The 19,200-nt window shown below is 45.2% G+C and overlaps 1 protein-coding gene across 1 annotated transcript; it reads right to left on the reverse strand.

Annotated features, from left to right (window-relative positions):
* Positions 1-141: 141 nt before the first annotated feature.
* Positions 142-18,668, reverse strand: METTL3 (methyltransferase 3, N6-adenosine-methyltransferase complex catalytic subunit). The gene is made up of 11 exons (XM_007537048.3): positions 18,322-18,668; positions 9,509-9,726; positions 8,636-9,040; positions 5,713-5,888; positions 4,079-4,295; positions 3,466-3,653; positions 2,755-2,793; positions 1,550-1,658; positions 1,362-1,427; positions 1,133-1,245; positions 142-364 (listed from the first exon to the last, which is right to left on the reverse strand). The coding sequence occupies exons 1-11, from the start codon at positions 18,419-18,421 to the stop codon at positions 253-255; spliced, it is 1,743 nt and encodes a 580-aa protein (XP_007537110.1). The 5' UTR covers positions 18,422-18,668; the 3' UTR covers positions 142-252.
* Between the last annotated feature and the right edge of the window lie 532 nt (positions 18,669-19,200).

Below are 19,200 nucleotides of genomic sequence, written 5' to 3' on the forward strand. Positions count from 1 at the left end.
AAGGAATCATACTGAGAGATGGGTTCCACAAAGTAACACTGACAGAGCCTGAGTCTGACCTCGAGATCTCAACTATAATACAAACTTTTATTTAAATAAAGGGAGCAATTATTGGGTTGTCAGAAAAGTCATGATGTGTTTTTGCATAGAAAAACGCATCATGACTTTTCTGACAACCCAAACACACAAACATTTCAGGTGCGACCTGTAGAGTGATGGCTATGGGCTGTTTAGCCCTGTGAGGAAGTACTTCTATAAATTCTTAGGTTTAGAGATGATACCATCTGGATACCTTTGCTTGAACCGAGCAACCACATCTGGGTCTAGTAGGTGGATCCCATCCAGCTGGTTTCCAAGGGTGATCCTGAAGCAAAGGGAAAGCAGCATCAAGTCAGTTGTTAAAAGAATGAAGAGGCTAATGTTGAAAGATGCATTTGATGTTGTTGCCTAACATCAAATGTCCATTCGATTATTTTTTATTTTACTGATACATTTTACCAGAGAACTGTTCAGCTCTGGCTTATGGTGGTACAGGGTAGTGCGCTTGGAACTTCAGAGCCTCAGGTATGAAAAGTCTTTCTGCATAACTATTATGCTGTCTCCCCCACAGCACTTTTTTTTTTTTAAGGCCTTAAGATTAGATTAGCATATTATAGTATAACCGGCTAGGAACTGGACATAGATTCCTGTGTGAAAACAGGCTCAGCCTACAAAAGGGTTCATCACCAATTGCTACTCAAGCCTAATTCACAATAGTTGCTGCTACCAGTGAACATTCTTTGGATAAGTAAAATACAAACTCTTGTCTTTTAAGCTGCTGAGAGTATAAAGATGAAAACTGTTAGTAAAAACGCTGTAAAATCGTGGTTCGGGAGATGGCGAGCTTTGGACTCTCAAGCATAAGGTCCCGAGTTCAATCCCCGGCAGCACGTGCCAGAGTGATGTCTGATTCTTTCTCAAAAAAAAAAAAAAAACTGTAAAATCTTAATAGTTTAAATAGCAGTTGAGGTGGCTTATGCATCCTCTTAACCCCAGTTTACAAAATTGACAAGTGCAATGTGAGTTGACAGCCTGTTGTTCTTGACCATGGGCAGCTTTGCCCTTGGTGATGAGCCTACGCTGTTCACTTTACCAGTTGGGTTGCACATTGTGTGGGCGTCCAAATAACTCAATCTTGCGAGTGCCAGGGGATAGTCTCTCAATCATGCCATAGATTTCATCTGGTTTATGGCTGGTGGAACGAACCTGTAAGAGAGTTACGTTCAATTATGAGAGAACTTTAGTGATAAGAATACATCTGATTTAAATAGCTGGTATCAGTTAAAATGTGGAAGTGTTTTGGATGCCTGGGAAGCACGTACCTCGGCTACGATCACATCACAATCCAGACCCTGGTTGAAGCCTTGGGGGTTTCCTTTAACACCGACCTGTTTATCACAGAAAGAATATGTTACCTTACAGAAGTCTAGGATTTGAACTTTTTCTCAGTAACAAGCAGCTCGCTCCCTCTTCTGCCCCACCTACTGGATTGGGCCCCCGTGCTGCTCACCAAGCAGTGCTCCTTCCCATGGTTCAACCAGTGGCCTGTCCGGCCCGTCCGAATAATGCGCTGCAGCTGATTGGTCTTCACCCAGATAATCTCGTCCACTCGTTCATAACTGAAGCAGAAGAAAACACCGACTTTTTAATTAGATTCTCACAGGATAGATAAAGGACGGTCTGCTCTAGAGAGCAAGAGATTACATCTCATCTACTACAAATATGTATTTTTTTGTTTTTGTATTTATTTTTTAGCATTTTTATTATCTTTCTTTAATGGATAGAGACAGCCAGAAATCAAGGGGGAGGGGGGTGATAGACAGGGAGAAAGACACCTGCAGCCCTGCTTCACTCGTGAAGCTTTTCCTCTACAGGTGGGGACCAAGGGTTCGAACCTGGGTCCTTGCGCTTTGTAATATGTGCATTCAACCAGGTGCGCCACCACCTGACCCCGTTTTTGTATTATTTCTTTAGGAGAAGAGAAAGACCAAAGCTTCCTTCAATGTGTGGGCTGGGCTTGAACTTGGGTTGCAGTACACATGACCAAGCACACTATCTAAACAAGCTATTTTTGATGGCCCTCATTTAAAAAAAAAAATTGTTAAGTTATATATTGGATTGAGAGAGACTGAAAGGAGGTAGAGAGGGAAAGAGACTGACACCTGCAGCCCTGCAGATGGAGACCAAGGGCTTGAACCTGGGTCCTTGTGCACTGTATTGGGTGCCACTGCCTGGCCCCTCTGGCCCTTCTTTCTTTCGTAATACAGATGCTAGGGAGGCAGTTCAGGGACACAATATAGCCCTGGGTTCCATCCCTGGTATAGCAATAAAACAAAGACAAAACAAATGGAGTCATAAATATCAAAGTATACATGTTTTTAAATTTTATATTTATTTTCCCTTTTGTTGCCCTTGTTTTTTAATTGTTGTAGTAGTTACTATTATCGTTATTGATGTCATTGTTAGACAGGACAGAGAACTGGAGACAGGAGGGGAAGATGGGGAGAGAAAGACACCTGCAGACCTGCTTTACTGACTGTGAAGCGACTCCCCTGCAGGTGGGGAGCCAGGGGCTCAAACCAAGATCCTTACACCGGTCCTTGTGCTTTGCGCCACATGCGCTTAACCCGCTGTGCTACCGCCCGACTCCCAGCAGAGTATATTTTGCTCTGTCTCAAAAAAATAGAAAAAAGCAACATAGTAATGGTTACCTACCCCCAAAGGTTCAGACATTCTCTGCCCAATTCCATAGCCCTGGAAAGAAATCAGGATTAAATAGCTACTTTCATGCCTAAAATATTGTATACGTCTTATTCTCAGTAGACAGTGAACATTTACATGTAAGTGTGCATTTGGGGTAGATCTAAGAATGAAAAGATAAAAAACTGGCAAAGGGTAGATAGCATAATGGTTATACAAAAAGACTCTTATGCCTGAGGCTTTGAAGTCCCACGTTCAATCCCCTGTACCACTGTAAGCCAGAGCTGAGCAGTGCTCTGGTAAAAACAAAACGAAAAGACAAAACATTTACTGAATAATTTGAACAGCCATATATCTCACCATAAACTAATGTAGTTATCAGTAAATAGAATGCAAGATATCTGTGGTCCGGGAGGTGGCGCAGTGGCTAAGGAACTAGACCCTCAAGCATGAGGTCCTGAGTTCGATCCCCAGCAGCACATGTACCAGAGTGATGGCTGGTTCTTTCTCTTCTAGCTTTCTCATGAATAAATAAATTCTTTAAAAAAAAAAAAAAAAAGCAAGATATCATCTGTATTATAAACCAGGTATTGGGTCACAGTAGAAAGGAAAGAAAAAACTGATTTAGCCATTTAATAATAGGGCTAGAAAACCCAGGCTTCGTCTCCATCCAGTACTCACTCTTATCAGATCTGCCCAGACCTGCTTATCTTTGGACCACATTACCTGCCTGTGACCCAGAGGAAGAGAAAGCCATCATCCTGCAGTACTGGTATGTTGAGCCTGCGCATCTCGTCGTCAGTCAGGGTCCCATAGGGCAGCTCCATGTGAATATCCCAGGGAGGGTCAGCCATCACAACCGCAAACTTGCCCAAGATACTGACGTCCAGGTAGCGGATGTCACAACAGATCCACTGTGTGACGTAATACTTGGTCATTGTTCACTCTGCTCAGATTTATAGTCCCAGCCCCTCTATCATTTGATTTTCTTACTACCTTTTATAAGCATACTCTTTTTTTTTTTCCTTTATTGGGATTAATGGTGTACAGTCTATAGAAAAATACAGTAGTTTGTACATGTGTAACATTTCTCAGTTTTCCAAATAACAATTCAATCCCCTCTAGGTCCTCCTCTACCATCATGTTCCAGGACCTGAACCCTTCCACCCTAGAGTCTTTTACATTGGTGCAACACAACCATATTTTTTCCCCCTTATTAGCATATTCTGTCCCACTGCACTCCCAGTCAGCAAGACAGGCTGAATGTGTCCTGCTTTCCCACATGTATGGTGCTACTCAGACACAGTAAAGCGAGTGTCCTGAGCAGATAGGTAGGTACCTGAGGTGGGAAGAGTCGATCTGCGCTGGAGTCACCTCCAACACTCTGTGTAAGAGCAAGTTCCTGGCTGGGTGTATGGTCTTTGCTGCCAGGAGCCTCAGAATCCATGCAAGCGTCGATTTCATAATGAACGTATTTGCAAGTATCCATATGAAAACATGTGTTAAGGAACGAGCAGTCTCCTAGTGACTCATCGGTGTGTTTATTGATGATTCGTCTAAGGAAATAAAAGGAGAGTCAAGATTAGGACTAAGTAGGATTCCACAGTTCCAAATAGTTTGTTTGTTTTTCCAAAGTTTTTAAAATGTGCTGTCTTGTATTACCCTTTCCTAGTATTCTATTGTTAGCACCCTAGAAGTTGTCAGAGAAGAGAGGTAGATGACAGGGAAATCCATAGTTCACACTAAAAAGAAAAAAGAAGTTGTAATTCCTCTATGAACAAAGATTTAACCTATTTTATTTATTTATTTTTTTTTACCAGAGCACTGCTCAGCTCTGGCTTATAGTGGTACGGGAGGAATTGAACCTGGGACTTTGGAGCTTCAAGCATGAGATTTAACCTATTTCATAACAGGAAGGAAGAACTTGCTGGTCAGAGTTGAATAAAACACTGATCTAAGAGCCCAGATTCCTATTTCTAAGGGTCACTGTCCTTCCAGACTTGGGCTTAGAGGCAGATATTGGTATTATAAAGAGGCATTAGAAATATATGTCTCGGGGGCAGGCGGTAATGCAGCAGGTTAAGTGCACATGGCTTAAAGTGCAAGGACCAGTGCAGGGATCCCAGTTCGAGTCCCCGGCTCCCCACCTACTGAGGTCGCTTTAGAAGTGGTGAGGCAGGTCTGCAGGTGTCTATCTTTCTCTCCCCCTTTCTGTCTTCCCCTCCTCTCTCGATTTCTCTGTCTTATCCAATAACAACGACAGCAACAACAATAACAAAGCAACAACAATAAGGGCAAAAAAAAAAGGGAAGAAAAAATAGAAAAAAAATTAATTAGGGAGTTGGGCAGTAGCACTGTGGGTTAAGTGCACATGGTGCCAAGCACAAGGACGGCATAAGGACCCCGGTTCCAGACCCCATTCCCCACCTGCAGGGGAGTCGCTTCACAAGCAGTGAAGCAGGTCTGCAGGTGTCTTTCTCTCCCCCCTGTCTCCCTCACCTCTCCATTTCTCTCTGTCCTATCCAACAATGACATCAATAACAACAACAATAATAACTAAAACAATAAAACAACAAGGGCAACAAAAGGGAATAAATATTTGAAAAAAAAAATTTAAATATATGTTTCTACTTGGTAATATAACCTGTATTCTCTCCCACAGAACAATGTATCTGTAAATACATCTTATTTATTTATTTATTTTTTACCAGAGCACTGCTCAACTTTGGCTTATGGTGGTGCTGGGGATTGAACCTAGGATTTTGGAGCCTCAGACATGGGAGTCTGTTTGCATAACCATTATGCTATCTACCCCTGCCCAGAACAATGTATCTGAAAGTATGCCCTCAAAAGTCTAAAAGGGCTTAGACAAACCACAGTCTAACATCAGGATTAATTACAGAACCCCAGTGACTGGAAGGAATGTGCTGTTTTGAAAAGCCCCATTCCACCTCTCTCTCTCTGCCGAGAGACCTGAAGTGTAGCTTGCGACAGGGTCGGTCCGCATCACTGGCTTTCATGCATTCCTCCTTCGTCCCGTAGTCACAGAACTCTTGCACTTGGGCTCGTCCTCGTGAGCGAAACTTCTCCACAATGGATTGTTCCTTAGCTGTTGTTGTATTTAACAGCTCTAGGATCTCCTGACTGACCTGTGGCAGAAGAAGTCTTGGGCTTAACTGGGCCGGTCGATCAAATGAGCCCTTAACTTACCTCTATAAAGTCATATCCTAAGAGATGTAAATGAGCTACCTTAAGGAGAATTTGGAATTTTAGGAAAAGAAATTTATCACAGAGTTAGTCCTTTCTTGCACGTCTGCATTTGGGATAGAATTATAAGGAGCTTGGATCTTACTGCTAAGCATGAACTTCCTGCCCCAGGAAAGTATTGTTTTCCCCTTCACTCCCATCCCAGGCCTCTGAAATTTATCAAGACATTCTACTAAGGCCCAGAGCTAAGCACTCTGTGTATGCAACTATTCTATCAAGATAACTCTGGAATCCTCACATTACAGGTAAGACTATGATTCAAGGGAAGTGAATTCACATGTTTAAATTTGCAACAGCAAATGAAATCTTGGGATTCAGATTTATTCTTAAAGCCATTTATATGCCAACTGACATTGTTTCATCAATAAGTACTGACCCTTATGACTTTGTTTTTCTTATTCTTGCCACCAGTTATCACGGGCTCAGTGACTACATGACAAACCCACTGCTCCTAGCAGCCATTTCCCCCCTTGGCCCCCTTTCACACTAGATAGGACAGAGAGAAACTGAGAAGGGAGAAGGAGCAACACTTTTGTGAAACAAGTACTTTTCCACTCCTTTTCCTGTGGAAAGCAGGGAGCTGAACCCAGGTCCTTGCACACCGTCACGTGTGCGCTCAACAGAGTGCACTACTGCCCTACCCCCATATGACTATTTTCGAGAATTCACTTTCCACTCTTTCTGTGTCTCAGAGCTGCCTCTCTTTACCTGAGAACATTTGCGCTCAGCTGGGTGAACCACCACCTGGCCCCACCAGTCTGATATTTTCATCCCTCCCCTTTCTTTCACCTTTACTTGGGGGGTAAGCTAACGGTTTATAGTTGATAGTAAAATATAGTCGTTTGTAACTGGATGACATTACTCAGTTTTCCACATAACAACCACATCCCCCCCCCCCCAGACTGCTCTGCCATCATGTTCCAGGACCTAAACACTCCCCACCTCCACCCCAGAGTCTTTTACTGCGGTGCAATACACCAACTCCAGTCCAAGTTCTGTATTTTTATTCTTTAATTTTGGGGCGAGGGATAAGGACAGCAGATAACGCTGCAACAGCATGCCCCCAGTGCTCTGGCACACCTACTGCTGGGTGAACTATCTTTGGCCCTGGAAGAACTTGATAAGAACAGAGTAATAAAACTTGGAGTGGATATAATGCATTACACCAAAGCAAGGGACTCTCGGGTAGGGGAGCTGGAAGTCTGGTGCAAGATAGTGGAAGACACCTAAGTTGGGGGTGCGAAGTGTTTTGCAGACACATAGCATTGGGAGATGAGACACTACACCCCCATGCATCAACAGATGGACTGTAAGTCATCAATCGCCGTAACAAAGTGATTTGGTGGGGAAAAGTCACACAATAAAATAGAATAAAAAGAAAGTCTCCAGATAATGTCAAATATCAGAGTTGCAAGGGCACAGGGAGCACAAGCCTCTCCAGGTCAGAACCACTGTTCTAAGTCCTGAATTCTAAGAACTTGTTCTAGAAGTAAATCCTTCTCAACCAAAACCCTAATTCAAAGTATAAATGTGAGGCGGGACTGGATCTGGGCTCACATGGTACAAGTGGCTGTGTGCAAAGATCCGACTATAGTCGGGGGTGGGGGTGGGAGTGGGGGGAGCTTCACAAGCAATGGAGCAGCGCTGCAGGTCTCTCCCCACCCCCTTCTCTTATCCTCGTTAGGAAATTGAAAAGTGGGTCATTGGTGGCAGGTGGTAGATAGCATAATGGTTATGCAAAAAGACTCTCATGCCTGAGGCTCCAAAGTCCCAGGTTCAATCCCCTGTACCACCATAAGCCAGAGCTGAATGGTGCACTGGTAAAAGTAAATAAATAAATAATAAAGATAAAATAAAATTCTGGGAAGAGCTGACTTGGAAGCAGACTTGCTTTGCCAAGTGTGCAACCTAGGTTCCAACCCAGCTCCCATCAGACTGGGAAAAGCTTTGTTGCTGTGTGTGTCTCTCCCTCTCTTTATAACTAAAAAAGTGGGCCAAGAACAGTAAAGCCCCAGTGACAAAGAAAAAAAAGAGATGCAGGGACCAGGCAGTGGTGACCTGGTTAAGCACACACCTTACAGTGTGCAAGGACCCAGGTTCAAGCCCCTGGTCCCCACCTGCAGGGAGCAAGCGTCACGAGTGGTGAAGCAGGGCTCAGGTGTCTCTCTCTAGGATTTTACTTATTCATTAGTGGAAAAGATAGGAAGAGAGAGAAAGAACCAGACATCACTCTGGTACATGTGCTGTCAGGAATTGAACTCAGGACCTTCTGCTTGAGGATTCAATGCCTTATCCACTGCACCATGTCCTAAAACACCTCTACCTCTCTACCTCTGTCTCTAGCTCTCCCCTCTCAGTATCTGTCTCTCTCTGAAACACACACACACAGGAAAAGAAGATCCCTGCATGCCTTCAAAGTGTATATGTGAATACATTCCACTCACAGCTGGGGAACTGGCGCTGTAGATGAAGTGCTGGACTTTCAAGCATGAGGCCCCGAGTTCAATTCCCAGCACTAAGTGCCAGAGTGATGCTCAGGTTCTTGTTCATAAATAAGCCAACAGACAAATAAATCTAAGACAAGAGGAAGGAAGGGAGGGAGGGACGACTCATGGCATCCTCCACTTACCTTCTTGCTCTGTTGCTCCTTAGTGGACTGCTGGTTCAGAAGGCTCTCTATCTCCAGGTCAACATCTGAGGCAGCATGTCTTCTTGATTTCTTGGTGGGCTCCTTAGTTGATTCTGATGTTGACGAGGCTATGCCAGAGGCCAAAGAGCTCGCAAAGGTAGCTACTGAGGTTGAGTCCTGCTCTGCACGCCGCTTCTGCCCAGTGATGGTCCCTGCTACCTCCCCAGGGCCCTTCTTTTCTGCCACAGCACCCATCATGGCAGAGAGTTTGGAATGATCAGCATAGGTCACAACAGTGGGGTGAGCATCATCTTGCAGAAGACCTCTCTTGACCTCAATTAACTCCTGAGCTGCAAACTTCTGTAGAAGACTTTCCACCCCATCTTGAGTAGCAGGGGCATCAGGCTATGGAAAGAGGGAAAGGAAAGGCAGTAAGAAATTAACCATGGGGCGGGGGAGATAGCATAATGCAAAAAAAAAAAAAGTCTTTCACACCTGAGGGAGAGAAACCATGAACTAAAGAAAAGAAGCCGGGGAGTTGAGCAGTAGCACAGCGAGTTAAGCGCACGTGGCGTGAAGCACAAAGACCGGCATAAGGATCCGGGTTCAAGCCCCCAGCTCCCCACATGCAGGGGAGTCACTTCACAGGTGGAGAAGCAGGTCTGCAGGTGTCTGTCTTTCTCTCCCCCTCTGTCTTTCCCTCCTCTCCCCATTTCTCTCTGTCCTATCCATTGATGACATCAATAACAACAATAACTACAACAGTAAAACAACAAGGCAACAAAAGGGAACAAATAAATAAATAAAATATTTTTAAAAAGAAGAAGAAGAAGAAGAAGCCATAGAACCCAACCTGTCGTATCAGGTCATTACCGTGGAGATGGCAAGACAGATGGACACAGCATCGGTGGGCAATGTTAGGGTCAGATCAGAGAGGTGGTGGAGCAATTTATTCTCCAGCTCAGGGTCTGTGGCTAACTCAGGAACTACCAAAGCTGTGCTGGACTTAGGGCCACCAGAAGTGGGGACAGGAGGCACTGGGCTGTCACTGCGGAAGGCTGGTGACAATGCAGCTTCTGGATTTCGCAGATCTAGGAATGAAGAAAAGTGAAAATGAAAAAGGGTTAACTACTGGGGGGTCGGGGGGTAGCGCAGTGGGTTAAGCGCACATGGCGCAAAGTGCAAGGACTGGCTTAAGGATCCCAGTTTGAGCCTGCGGCTCCCCACCTGCGGGGGGGGGGGGGGGGAGAGGGTGTCACTTTACAGGCGGTGAAGCAGGTCTGCAGGTGTCTATCTTTCTCTCATCCTCTCGATTTCTCTCTGTCCTATCCAACAACAACAACATCAATAACAACAATAACATAACCACAACAACAATAAAACAACAAGGGCAACAAAAGGGAAAAAATAGCCTCCAGGAGCAGTGGACTTGTGGTGCAGACAGGAGCCCCACCAATAACCCTGGAGGCAAAAAAACAAAAACAAAAAAAAGGTTAACTACTGTGAGTCTATATATCCCTCAGAAGTCAAACTCTAACACTCACAGCACACAGGTCTTTACTTCAGCACTAGCTAACCTTCCCTCAGTCATGGTCAGCCAGGCACTGCTCTTGCCAGGATAGCACTGGATTTTCTGGAAACTGTTGACCTTTTTTCCATTGGTGAAAGCTGTTTACCTAATTCCTTTTTCTACTTTTTCAATGGAGACAAATTACCAACATGGTAGGCTTATGAACCTATTCTTTTTTATTATCTTTACTTATTTATTAGGTAGAGACAGTCAGAAATCAAAAGGGAAAGGGGAGATAGGAAGAGAGACATCTGCAGACCTGCTTCACCGCTCACAAAGCTTTCCCCCTGGGCCTGCGGGCTGGAACCTGGGTCCTTATGCATTGTAACACTCAGCTAGGTGTGCCGCCAGCTGGCCCCCATTATTTCTTTTAATATGGAGAGGCAAAGAAGCAGAGAGGGAAGGAGACCAAAATTTCTTTCAATGTAGTGGGGTCCTTGAACCTGGCTATGCATGCAGCAAAATAGCATACTACCGTGGTCTGGGAGGTGGCACAGTGGATAAAGCACTGTACTCTCAAGCATGAGGTCCTGAGTTCAATCCCCAGCAGCACATGTACTAGAGTGATGTCTGGTTCCTTCTCTCTCTCCTCCTATCTTTCTCATTAATAAACAAATAAAATCTAAAAAAAAAAAAAAAAGGAAACTTTAAAATATCCACACCTCCTTATGATTGACAGATGGATCTATATGATCAATCTGCACTTCAATGTCAGAAGTAGTCATCTTTCTCAAACTGTGGCCAGATCATTTTCATGGAAAATGGGGCCGAAAATTTAACAAATCATATGGAATGGCAGTGTTGGGGGTTAGAATATGATCTTGGGACTGGGTTGTGGCACACCCGGCAGTGCACATGGTACAGTGTGCATGGATGCAGGTTCAAGCCCCCAGTCCCCACTTGCAAGGGTGGAAGCTTCATGATTGGTGAAGTAGTGTTGCAAGTGTCTTTATTTTTCCCTTTCTCCCTTCTTTCCTTCTTTCCATTCTTCCTTCCTTCCTTCCTCCCTTCCTTCCTTCCTTTCTTCCTCTTTCTTTCCCAGAGCACTGCTCAGCTCTGACTTATGGTGGTGCGGGGAACTGAACCTGGGACTTCAGAGCCTCAAGCTGAGAGTCTCTTTGCATAACCATTATGCTATCTACCCCCATCCTCAAATGTCATTCTTTCTCCATCTCCACCTTCCCCCTCAATCTGTCTCTACCCAAAATAAATAAAATATTATAAAAAAGAAGAATATGATCTTTTTAAATTAGCTTTAAAGAAATGTCTCTATAGTTCCTACTACTGAGTGGGATTTTATTTACTAATGAGAGAGAAAGAGAGAACACATACCAGGATATCACTCTGGCACATGCACTGCTGTGCTCTGAACTTAGGACTTCTGCTTGAGAATGCACCTCTTCATTCAGTGTTCTGTCTCCTGAGAAGCAAAGTGCTGTGGTCTCTGACACTCAAAAGCTCTAGGAAACTTTGCTCCAGCAGTCAGGGGGTAATGGCTCAGTTGGCAAAGCACGTTATTTGGAAGCCTGAGTTCCCCAGTTTGGACCCCTGTACTGGTGTGGTGCCCTGCCTTCTCTCTCACTTATGTAAAACGCAATCTCATATGAAATAATTAAAATAAATCTTAAAAAACTTTAGTGAAGAGGGCCAGGTGGTGCGCTAGATTAAGCACACACACTACAGTGCGCTAGATTAAGCACACACACTACAGTGCGCTAGATTAAGCACACACTACAGTGCGCTAGATTAAGCACACACACTACAGTGCGCTAGATTAAGCACATACTACAGTGCGCTAGATTAAGCACACACTACAGTGCGCTAGATTAAGCACACACTACAGTGCGCTAGATTAAGCACACACACTACAGCGCAGGAGGACCCAGGTTCAAGGTTCTGGTTCCCAACTGCAGGGGGAAAGTTTCATGAGTAGTGAAGTAGGGCTACAGGTGTCTCTCTGTCTCTTTCCCTCTTTACCTCCCCCCTCCTCTTTCAACATCTCTGTCTCTCTCCAATAATTAATTAATTAGAAGATGGGGGGGCAGGTAGTGACACACCTGGATGAGTGCACGTTACAATGTGCAAGGACCCGGGTTCTAACCCTTAGTCCCCACTGCTTCACAAGTGGTGAAGCAGTGCTCCAGGTGTCTGTCTCTCACTCTCTCTATATCCTCCTTCCTCTCAATTTCTGGCTGTCTCTATCAAAAACAACAACAACTAGGTGAGGGTAGATACAAAATCATGCAAAAAGACTTTCATGCCTGAGGCTCCAAAGTCCCAAATTCAATCCCCCCACACCACCATAAGCCAGAGCTGAACAGTGCTCTGGTTAAAAAACAAAGCAGGGGCCAGGTGGTGGTGCACCTGGTTGAGTGCACGTATTACAACGCTCAAGGACCCGGGTTCAAGCCCCCTGTCCCTACCTGCAGGGGGAAAGTTTCACGAGTGGTGAAGCAGGGCTGCAGGTGTCTCCCTGTGTTTCTCCCTATCGCCCCCTTCCCTCTTGATTTCTGGCTGTCTCTATCCAATAAATAAAAAGATAATTAAAAAAAATTTAAAAAAAACTCAAATTAGGACAAAGTATTTCCTTTGGGCAAGCCTAGTAACTCTATTTACTTGAAATACAAGTGAAATATTAAATTCTCGGGACCTATTTTCTAAAGTGGTGCAGTGGGTAGAGTGCTGGACTTGGAAGTATAAGGTCCAGAGTTTGATCCCTGGCCCCATATATGCCAGAGTGCAGAGGGCTGATCTGGCCTGCCCCTCTCTCAGGAAATAATTCCTACTCCACCCCCAAACCTCATCCTGACAAGTATAAACTGCCCACTCACTAGTTTTAATTTGCCTATTTCCCTCGTGATTGCTGCCGCTAAGCACCTTCTCATGTGCTCTGAACATCCGTCTCTTCTTTGTAGACCCACATAGCTTCACTTTACTTGTTTCTTACCCATGTGACTTAAAATACCAAACGCTGTAACTGATTCAAGTAAATGTCAAAATATTGAGCATGCTCCGTAATTGCAAATGTTCAATCAGGACTTCACAGTGTAAGTCAAATTCTGTTTGAGAACAGATGTGATCGGTGCCAGATTACTTTTCATTACCGCTACAAGTAACAGCTCTTAAGACATTTTGCCTAAGTATGTAATACTACATGATAAATATTTTCTCTATCAAATTTTATTTTAAAGGAAGCCCAGAATCTGAGTTCAAAGGAAAAAAAAAAAAAAGCAAAACTGAGGAGATAGCTAGCATAATGGTTCTACAAAGACTTTCATGCCTGAGACTCTGAGGTCCTAGGTTCGAACCCTAGCACCACCATAAGCCAGAGCTGGCCATTGCTCTTGGGTCAATATCTGTCTGTCAGTCTTTCTCTTTCATTATTAAATACATTTAACAGGGGCCAGGCAGTGGTGCATGTTACCATGTTCAAGGACCCAGGTTCAAGCCCCCAGGCCCCACTTGCAGGAGGAAAATGTCATAAGTAGTGAAGCAGTGCTGCAGGTGTCAGTTTGTCTCTCTCTCTCCCTACTCCCCATCCCTCTCAATTTATCTCTGTCCTAGAAAATAAAATTTCAAAAAAATGGAAAGTATTAAAAATAAATTTAACAAAAAAAAAAAAAGCAATGCACTGGACTCTGTCTCTCTCCCTCTCTGCCTCTCCCTTCCCTCTTGAGTTCTGGCTTTCCAATAAGTAAAGATAAATTTAAAAAATAATAAATGTATAATTTTTTTTAGAGAAGTCTATTTTTCCCTTTTCTTTTCTTTTCTTTTTTTAAGAGAGGACAAGAGGTGAAAAAATAATAACTAAATAAAAGAATTAAAGTGGTGCACCTGGTCAAGTGAACATGTCAATATGCACAGAGAGAGTTCAAGTCTCCCACCTTTCACCTGCAGGCGAAGAAGCAGTGCTCCAGGTGTCTCTCTGTCTCTCTCCGTCTTTATTACCCTTCCCTCTCAATTTCCCTCTGCCCTGTACAATTAAATGAATATTTATTTATTTATTTATTCCCTTCTGTTGCCCTTGCTGTTTTATTGTTGTAGTCATCGTTGTTGGATAGGACAGAGAGTAATGGAGAGAGGGAGGGGAAGACAGAGAGGGGGAGAGAAAGACAGACACCTGCAGACCTGCTTCACCGCCTGTGAAGCGACTCCCCTGCAGGTGGGGAGCTGGGGGCTTGAACCGGGATCCTTACACCGGTCCTTGTGCTTTGTGCCACCTGCGCTTAACCTGCTGCGCTACAGCCTGACTCCCATATATATATATTTTAATTTAAAGATTAAAAAGAAAAGAAAAAGACTTTCATGCCTGAGGCAGCACAGGTCCCAGATCTAATCCTTAGCACCACCATAAACCAGAGCTGAGCAGTGCCCAATTAAAAAAAAAAGGGGGGAGTCGGGCTGTAGCACAGCGGGTTAAGCGCAGGTGGCGCAAAGCACAAGGACCGGCATAAGGATCCCGGTTCGAACCCCGGCTCCCCACCTGCAGGGGAGTCGCTTCACAGGCGGTGAAGCTGGTCAGCAGGTGTCTTTCTCTCCCCCTCTCTGTCTTCCCCTCCTCTCTCCATTTCTCTCTGTCCTATCCAACAACGACAACAACAATAATAACTACAACAATAAAACAACAAGGGCAACAAAAGGGAATAAATAAATAAAATAAATATTTAAAAAAAAAAGGGGGGAAGCATAAAGGTCATGCAAACAGACTCTCTTGCCTGAGGCTCCAAGGTCCCAGGTTCAACCCCTCCCTCCACTACCATAAACCAGAGCTGGACAGTGCTCCGATAAAAAAGAAAAAAGGGGGAAGTTGCTTCATAGGCAGTGAAGCAGGTCTGCAGGTTTCTGTCTTTCTCTCCTCTCTCGATTTCTCTCTGTTCTATCAAACAATGAAATCAATAATAACTACAACAATAAAACAACAAGGGCAACAAAAGGGAATAAATAAATATAAAAATTTTTTATTTAAAAAAAGGGGGAAGTAGGGCAGTACCACAGCAGGTTAAGCGCACATGGCACGAAGCACAAGGACCTGCGTAAGGATCCAGGTTTGAGCCCCGGCTCCCCACCTGCAGGGGAGTCACTTCACAGGTGGTGAAGCAGGTCTACAGCTGTCTTTCTCTCCCCCTTCCTCTCTCAATTTCTCTCTGTCCTATATAACAACAGCGATATCAATAACAACAATAATAACTACAACAACAATAAAAAACAACAAGGGCAACAAAAGGGAAAAAAATATATGTATATATATAAAAACTGGAGGGGTGTTGGCACACCTGGTTGAGCGCACCTGTTACAATGTGCAAGGACCTGGAGTAAGCTCCTGATCCCCACAAGCAGGGGGAGAGCTTTGTGAGTGAAGCAGGGCTGCAGGTGTCTCTCTGTCTCTCTATCACCCCTCCCCTCTTGATTTCTGTCTATCTCTGTCCAACAAATAAATAAAGATGATAATAATAATAATAATAATAATAAAGAATTGGGCTGAGAAGTGCCTTGGCGTGAGACCTTGGGTTCTCCCCAGGACTGCCTGAAAAAAAGGGGGGAATTGCAACTGGTTTGTCTATGTTGGAAGTATAATTGAGAGTTTTCTTATCAAGACTTTATATGTATAAAATGTTTTAAAACACAGGAAATTGAATAAATGAAAAAACAAAATCTAATATAAGACAAAGGTATTTAAATTTATATATCAAGAAAAAAAATCTTGGGCAAAAGAAATACCTCATTGGGTAAGGCAAGTGCCTTATCAAGTGCACTTGGGTCCACACCTCCACACAGGAATGCCACAGAAGGAAATGGGCGAAGCACTGGTACTGTTGTCTCTCCTTGTCTTTCTGTCTCTATCTGAATGAAAAAAAAAAAAAAAAAGTAACCCAGGAGTGATGAAATTAAGCATGTGCAAGGCCCAGTCTCAGGGAAAAAAAAAAAAAATCCTAAAAATGTCTCCGTCTTGGTCACTTCAGTAACAATTCCAATGCCTGATTATCATTTCCTGACCATGACACACAGTTCATTATTTAACATGCCTTGCTCTTAAATTCTGTTTAATTACAGAAGCCCTGTGTGTCATCAAGATCAAATTTCTGGCAGGGTGATAAAACATAATGGTTATACAAAGGAGTTTACTTTTAGTTCCTGAGGCTCTGAAGTCCCAGGCTTAATAGTCCATACCACCAAAATCCAGAGCAGAGCTGTGCCATGGTAAAATAATAACAACAAAATAAAACAACTCCAAGGTGTCAGGACCATGCCTTCACTAATTTTTAAAAAATATTTATTTATTTATTTATTTATTTATTTTCCCTTTTGTTGCCCTGGTTGTGTAACATTGTTATGGTTGTTGATGTCGTTGTTGTTGGATAGGGCGGAGAGAACTGGAGAGAGGAGGGGAAGACAGAGAGGAGGAGAGAAAGACAGACACCTGCAGACCTGCTTCACTCCTTGTGAATCGACTCCCCTGCAGGTGGGGAGCCGCGGGCTCGAACCAGGATCTTTACGCCGGTCCTTGCGCTTTGCGCCATGTGCGCTTAACCCACTGCGCCACCATACGACTCCCACTAATTTTTTTTTAATTGGATACAGACAGGAAGAATTTGAAAGGGGTGACAGAGAAATAGAGAGAGAGAGAGAGATCTGCAGCCCTGCGTCACAACTAGTGAAGCTTCCCCATGCTTGGAGACCAGAGTGTGCCACTCAACTGTCGACCCCCTTCCCCCAGCCCCAACTCTTACTACTTCTCCCTTCACTAGATGTACTGTGTACTCCTTCATTTGGCACTTCACATATATCTTATCGTATTTTTGATGTTTATAAGTATCAACTTTTAATCTCCAATTAAAATGTAGACACCTGCAGGGTAGTGAAAGTCCTATTTATTTTTGTCTATCAACAGTCTCAGGTGCACTGTAGATATAAAAAGATGTTTATTGAGTGTGAGAACTTGGCCAAAGTACCTTGTAGTTCCACGACATAGGAGCATGTGGACCTAATGTATATCCAGACTAGATTCAAATTTAGATATGGACTACAGACTTCTGGGATAAGGTGCGGCAAGAGTAGTATGAATTCACTATCCTTGCCAATATTTAAAAACTGGGAAATCATGTCACTGCAGGTGGGGGGGGGGGGGGCAAGAGGGAAGGTAGGACTTGCTCTTTTGAGGTTCCTTCAAGTTTCTATTCTGGACGGGGGAGCAAACGGAGGGCACAGAATGTCTAAAAACAAAATTTCATGGCTGGGGAGGTAGCACAACGGTTTTGCAAAAAGACTTTTCATGCCTGAGGCTTCTGGGGTCCCAAGTTCAAACCCCGGTACCAAGATAAGCCAGAGCTGAACAGGGCTCTGGTCTTCTCTCTCTCTCTCTCTCTAAAGGAAATAAACTATAATAAATAAATAAATAAAAACGGGGCAAGCGGTGGCGCACCTGGTTGAGCACACACGCCACAACGTGCAAGGGCCCGGGTTCAAGCCCCTGGTCCGCACCGGCAGGGGGAAAAAGCATCACAATTGCTGAAGCAGGTCTGCAGGTGTGCCTCTCCTTCTCTACCTTCCCCCCTCCAATCCCTGTCTCTTATCTAATGAATAGCACATGAATAAAATGATAAAGAAATGCCCATTATTTTAAGTCCCTGCTCAGCAGACGGCCGGACAAGCCGAGGCCAAACGCCAGTTCTCCGCTCACTCCGCGACCCCGCCTGTGAGCTCGGGCCGGGCCCCCGCGCCGGGCGCGGTCGGTGCCCAACGCGGGCCGGCCCCGCTTCCGGCGCCCAGGGGCGCAGAGAGATGACAGCGCCCGGCAAGAACAGGCGCGCAGGGCGCGAACAGGAAGCGGGTCCTGCGCTCTCCGGGGCCGGGGAGCCCGGGCCGGGCAAAGGCGGCGCCTTTCACACAGACCCACGAGCCGCTCAGGGCGGACGCGGCTGCGGCGCGGGCGTCCGACCGAGAAAAGTGAACCAGGGAAACCGAGCCCGGGCTGAGAAGGGGCCGCGGCTGCTCGCAGGGGAGCGCAGTGTGCAGGCGGTGCTCGAGGCGTTCGGGGGGCGGCGGGAACTGGCTTTTCTCCAAAACCGCCTCCCGCCCTCGGCGGCTGGACGCCGGCCCCAGCAGCTCCGTGCCTCACCCAAGTGTCCCGAGTCCTGCTTCCGCCTCCGCTGCAGTCTCTCCCGCAGTGAGTCGAGCTGCTTCTTGTGGGCCTGGATCGAGCTCCACGTGTCCGACATCCTGGCTCTGCAGACGAGACGGGTCTCAAACCCGGCGCGACCGACTAGCACCTCCCAGCCTCAGCCCCGGGAAACAGCCAGTTCTCTCGCGGACATGCCTCCACCCCTCCCCCGGGGAACCTGCAAAAGATCCCGGGAGACTGAGACGGGCAAAGGCATTTCCGGTTTCGGTCTCCTTCTGAAGCCGACGTGGGAGCCACCTTCAGCACTGGCGGACGGCGGACACATTTCTTACGGGCTCTCTCTCGTCCTTCCGGGCGCAGGGAAGCTCTTGCCGCCATGTTGGTGCCTGGCACAGCGGCCATGTTGCTTGCTCTCATTCAGCCATGTTAAATATTGGATGAGGCTTGTGAATGGGCCCATCTTAACACAGCAGTGGGAGAGCAGTGAGTGCTTTACACTTTAAAATAAAGTAAGGATCACCAGCTTTTTTTTTTTTTTTTTTTAAGGATTTATTTACGAGCGGAAGAACAGAGACCAAGCCTCACTGTGGTATATGCCGTGCCCAGTAATTGAACTCTTAATGTTTGCGAATCCAGCAAACACTTTATCCACCATGCCACCTTCCAGGTATACTAACTCCTTTAAAAAAGTTACAGCCATGTTCAGCGGGGAAGCAATTACAGGAGCCAGACCTTCCACCTCCTGCAACCCATGATGATCTTGGGTCCATGCTCCCAGAGGGATAAAGAATAGGGAAGCTGTCAAAGGAGGGGATTGGATACAAGCTCTGGGGGTGGGAATTGTGTGGAAATGTATCCCTCTTATCCTATAGTCTT

This window comes from Erinaceus europaeus, chromosome 16, assembly GCF_950295315.1.
Source record: "Erinaceus europaeus chromosome 16, mEriEur2.1, whole genome shotgun sequence".
In the NCBI taxonomy this organism is placed as follows: Eukaryota; Metazoa; Chordata; class Mammalia; order Eulipotyphla; family Erinaceidae; genus Erinaceus; species Erinaceus europaeus.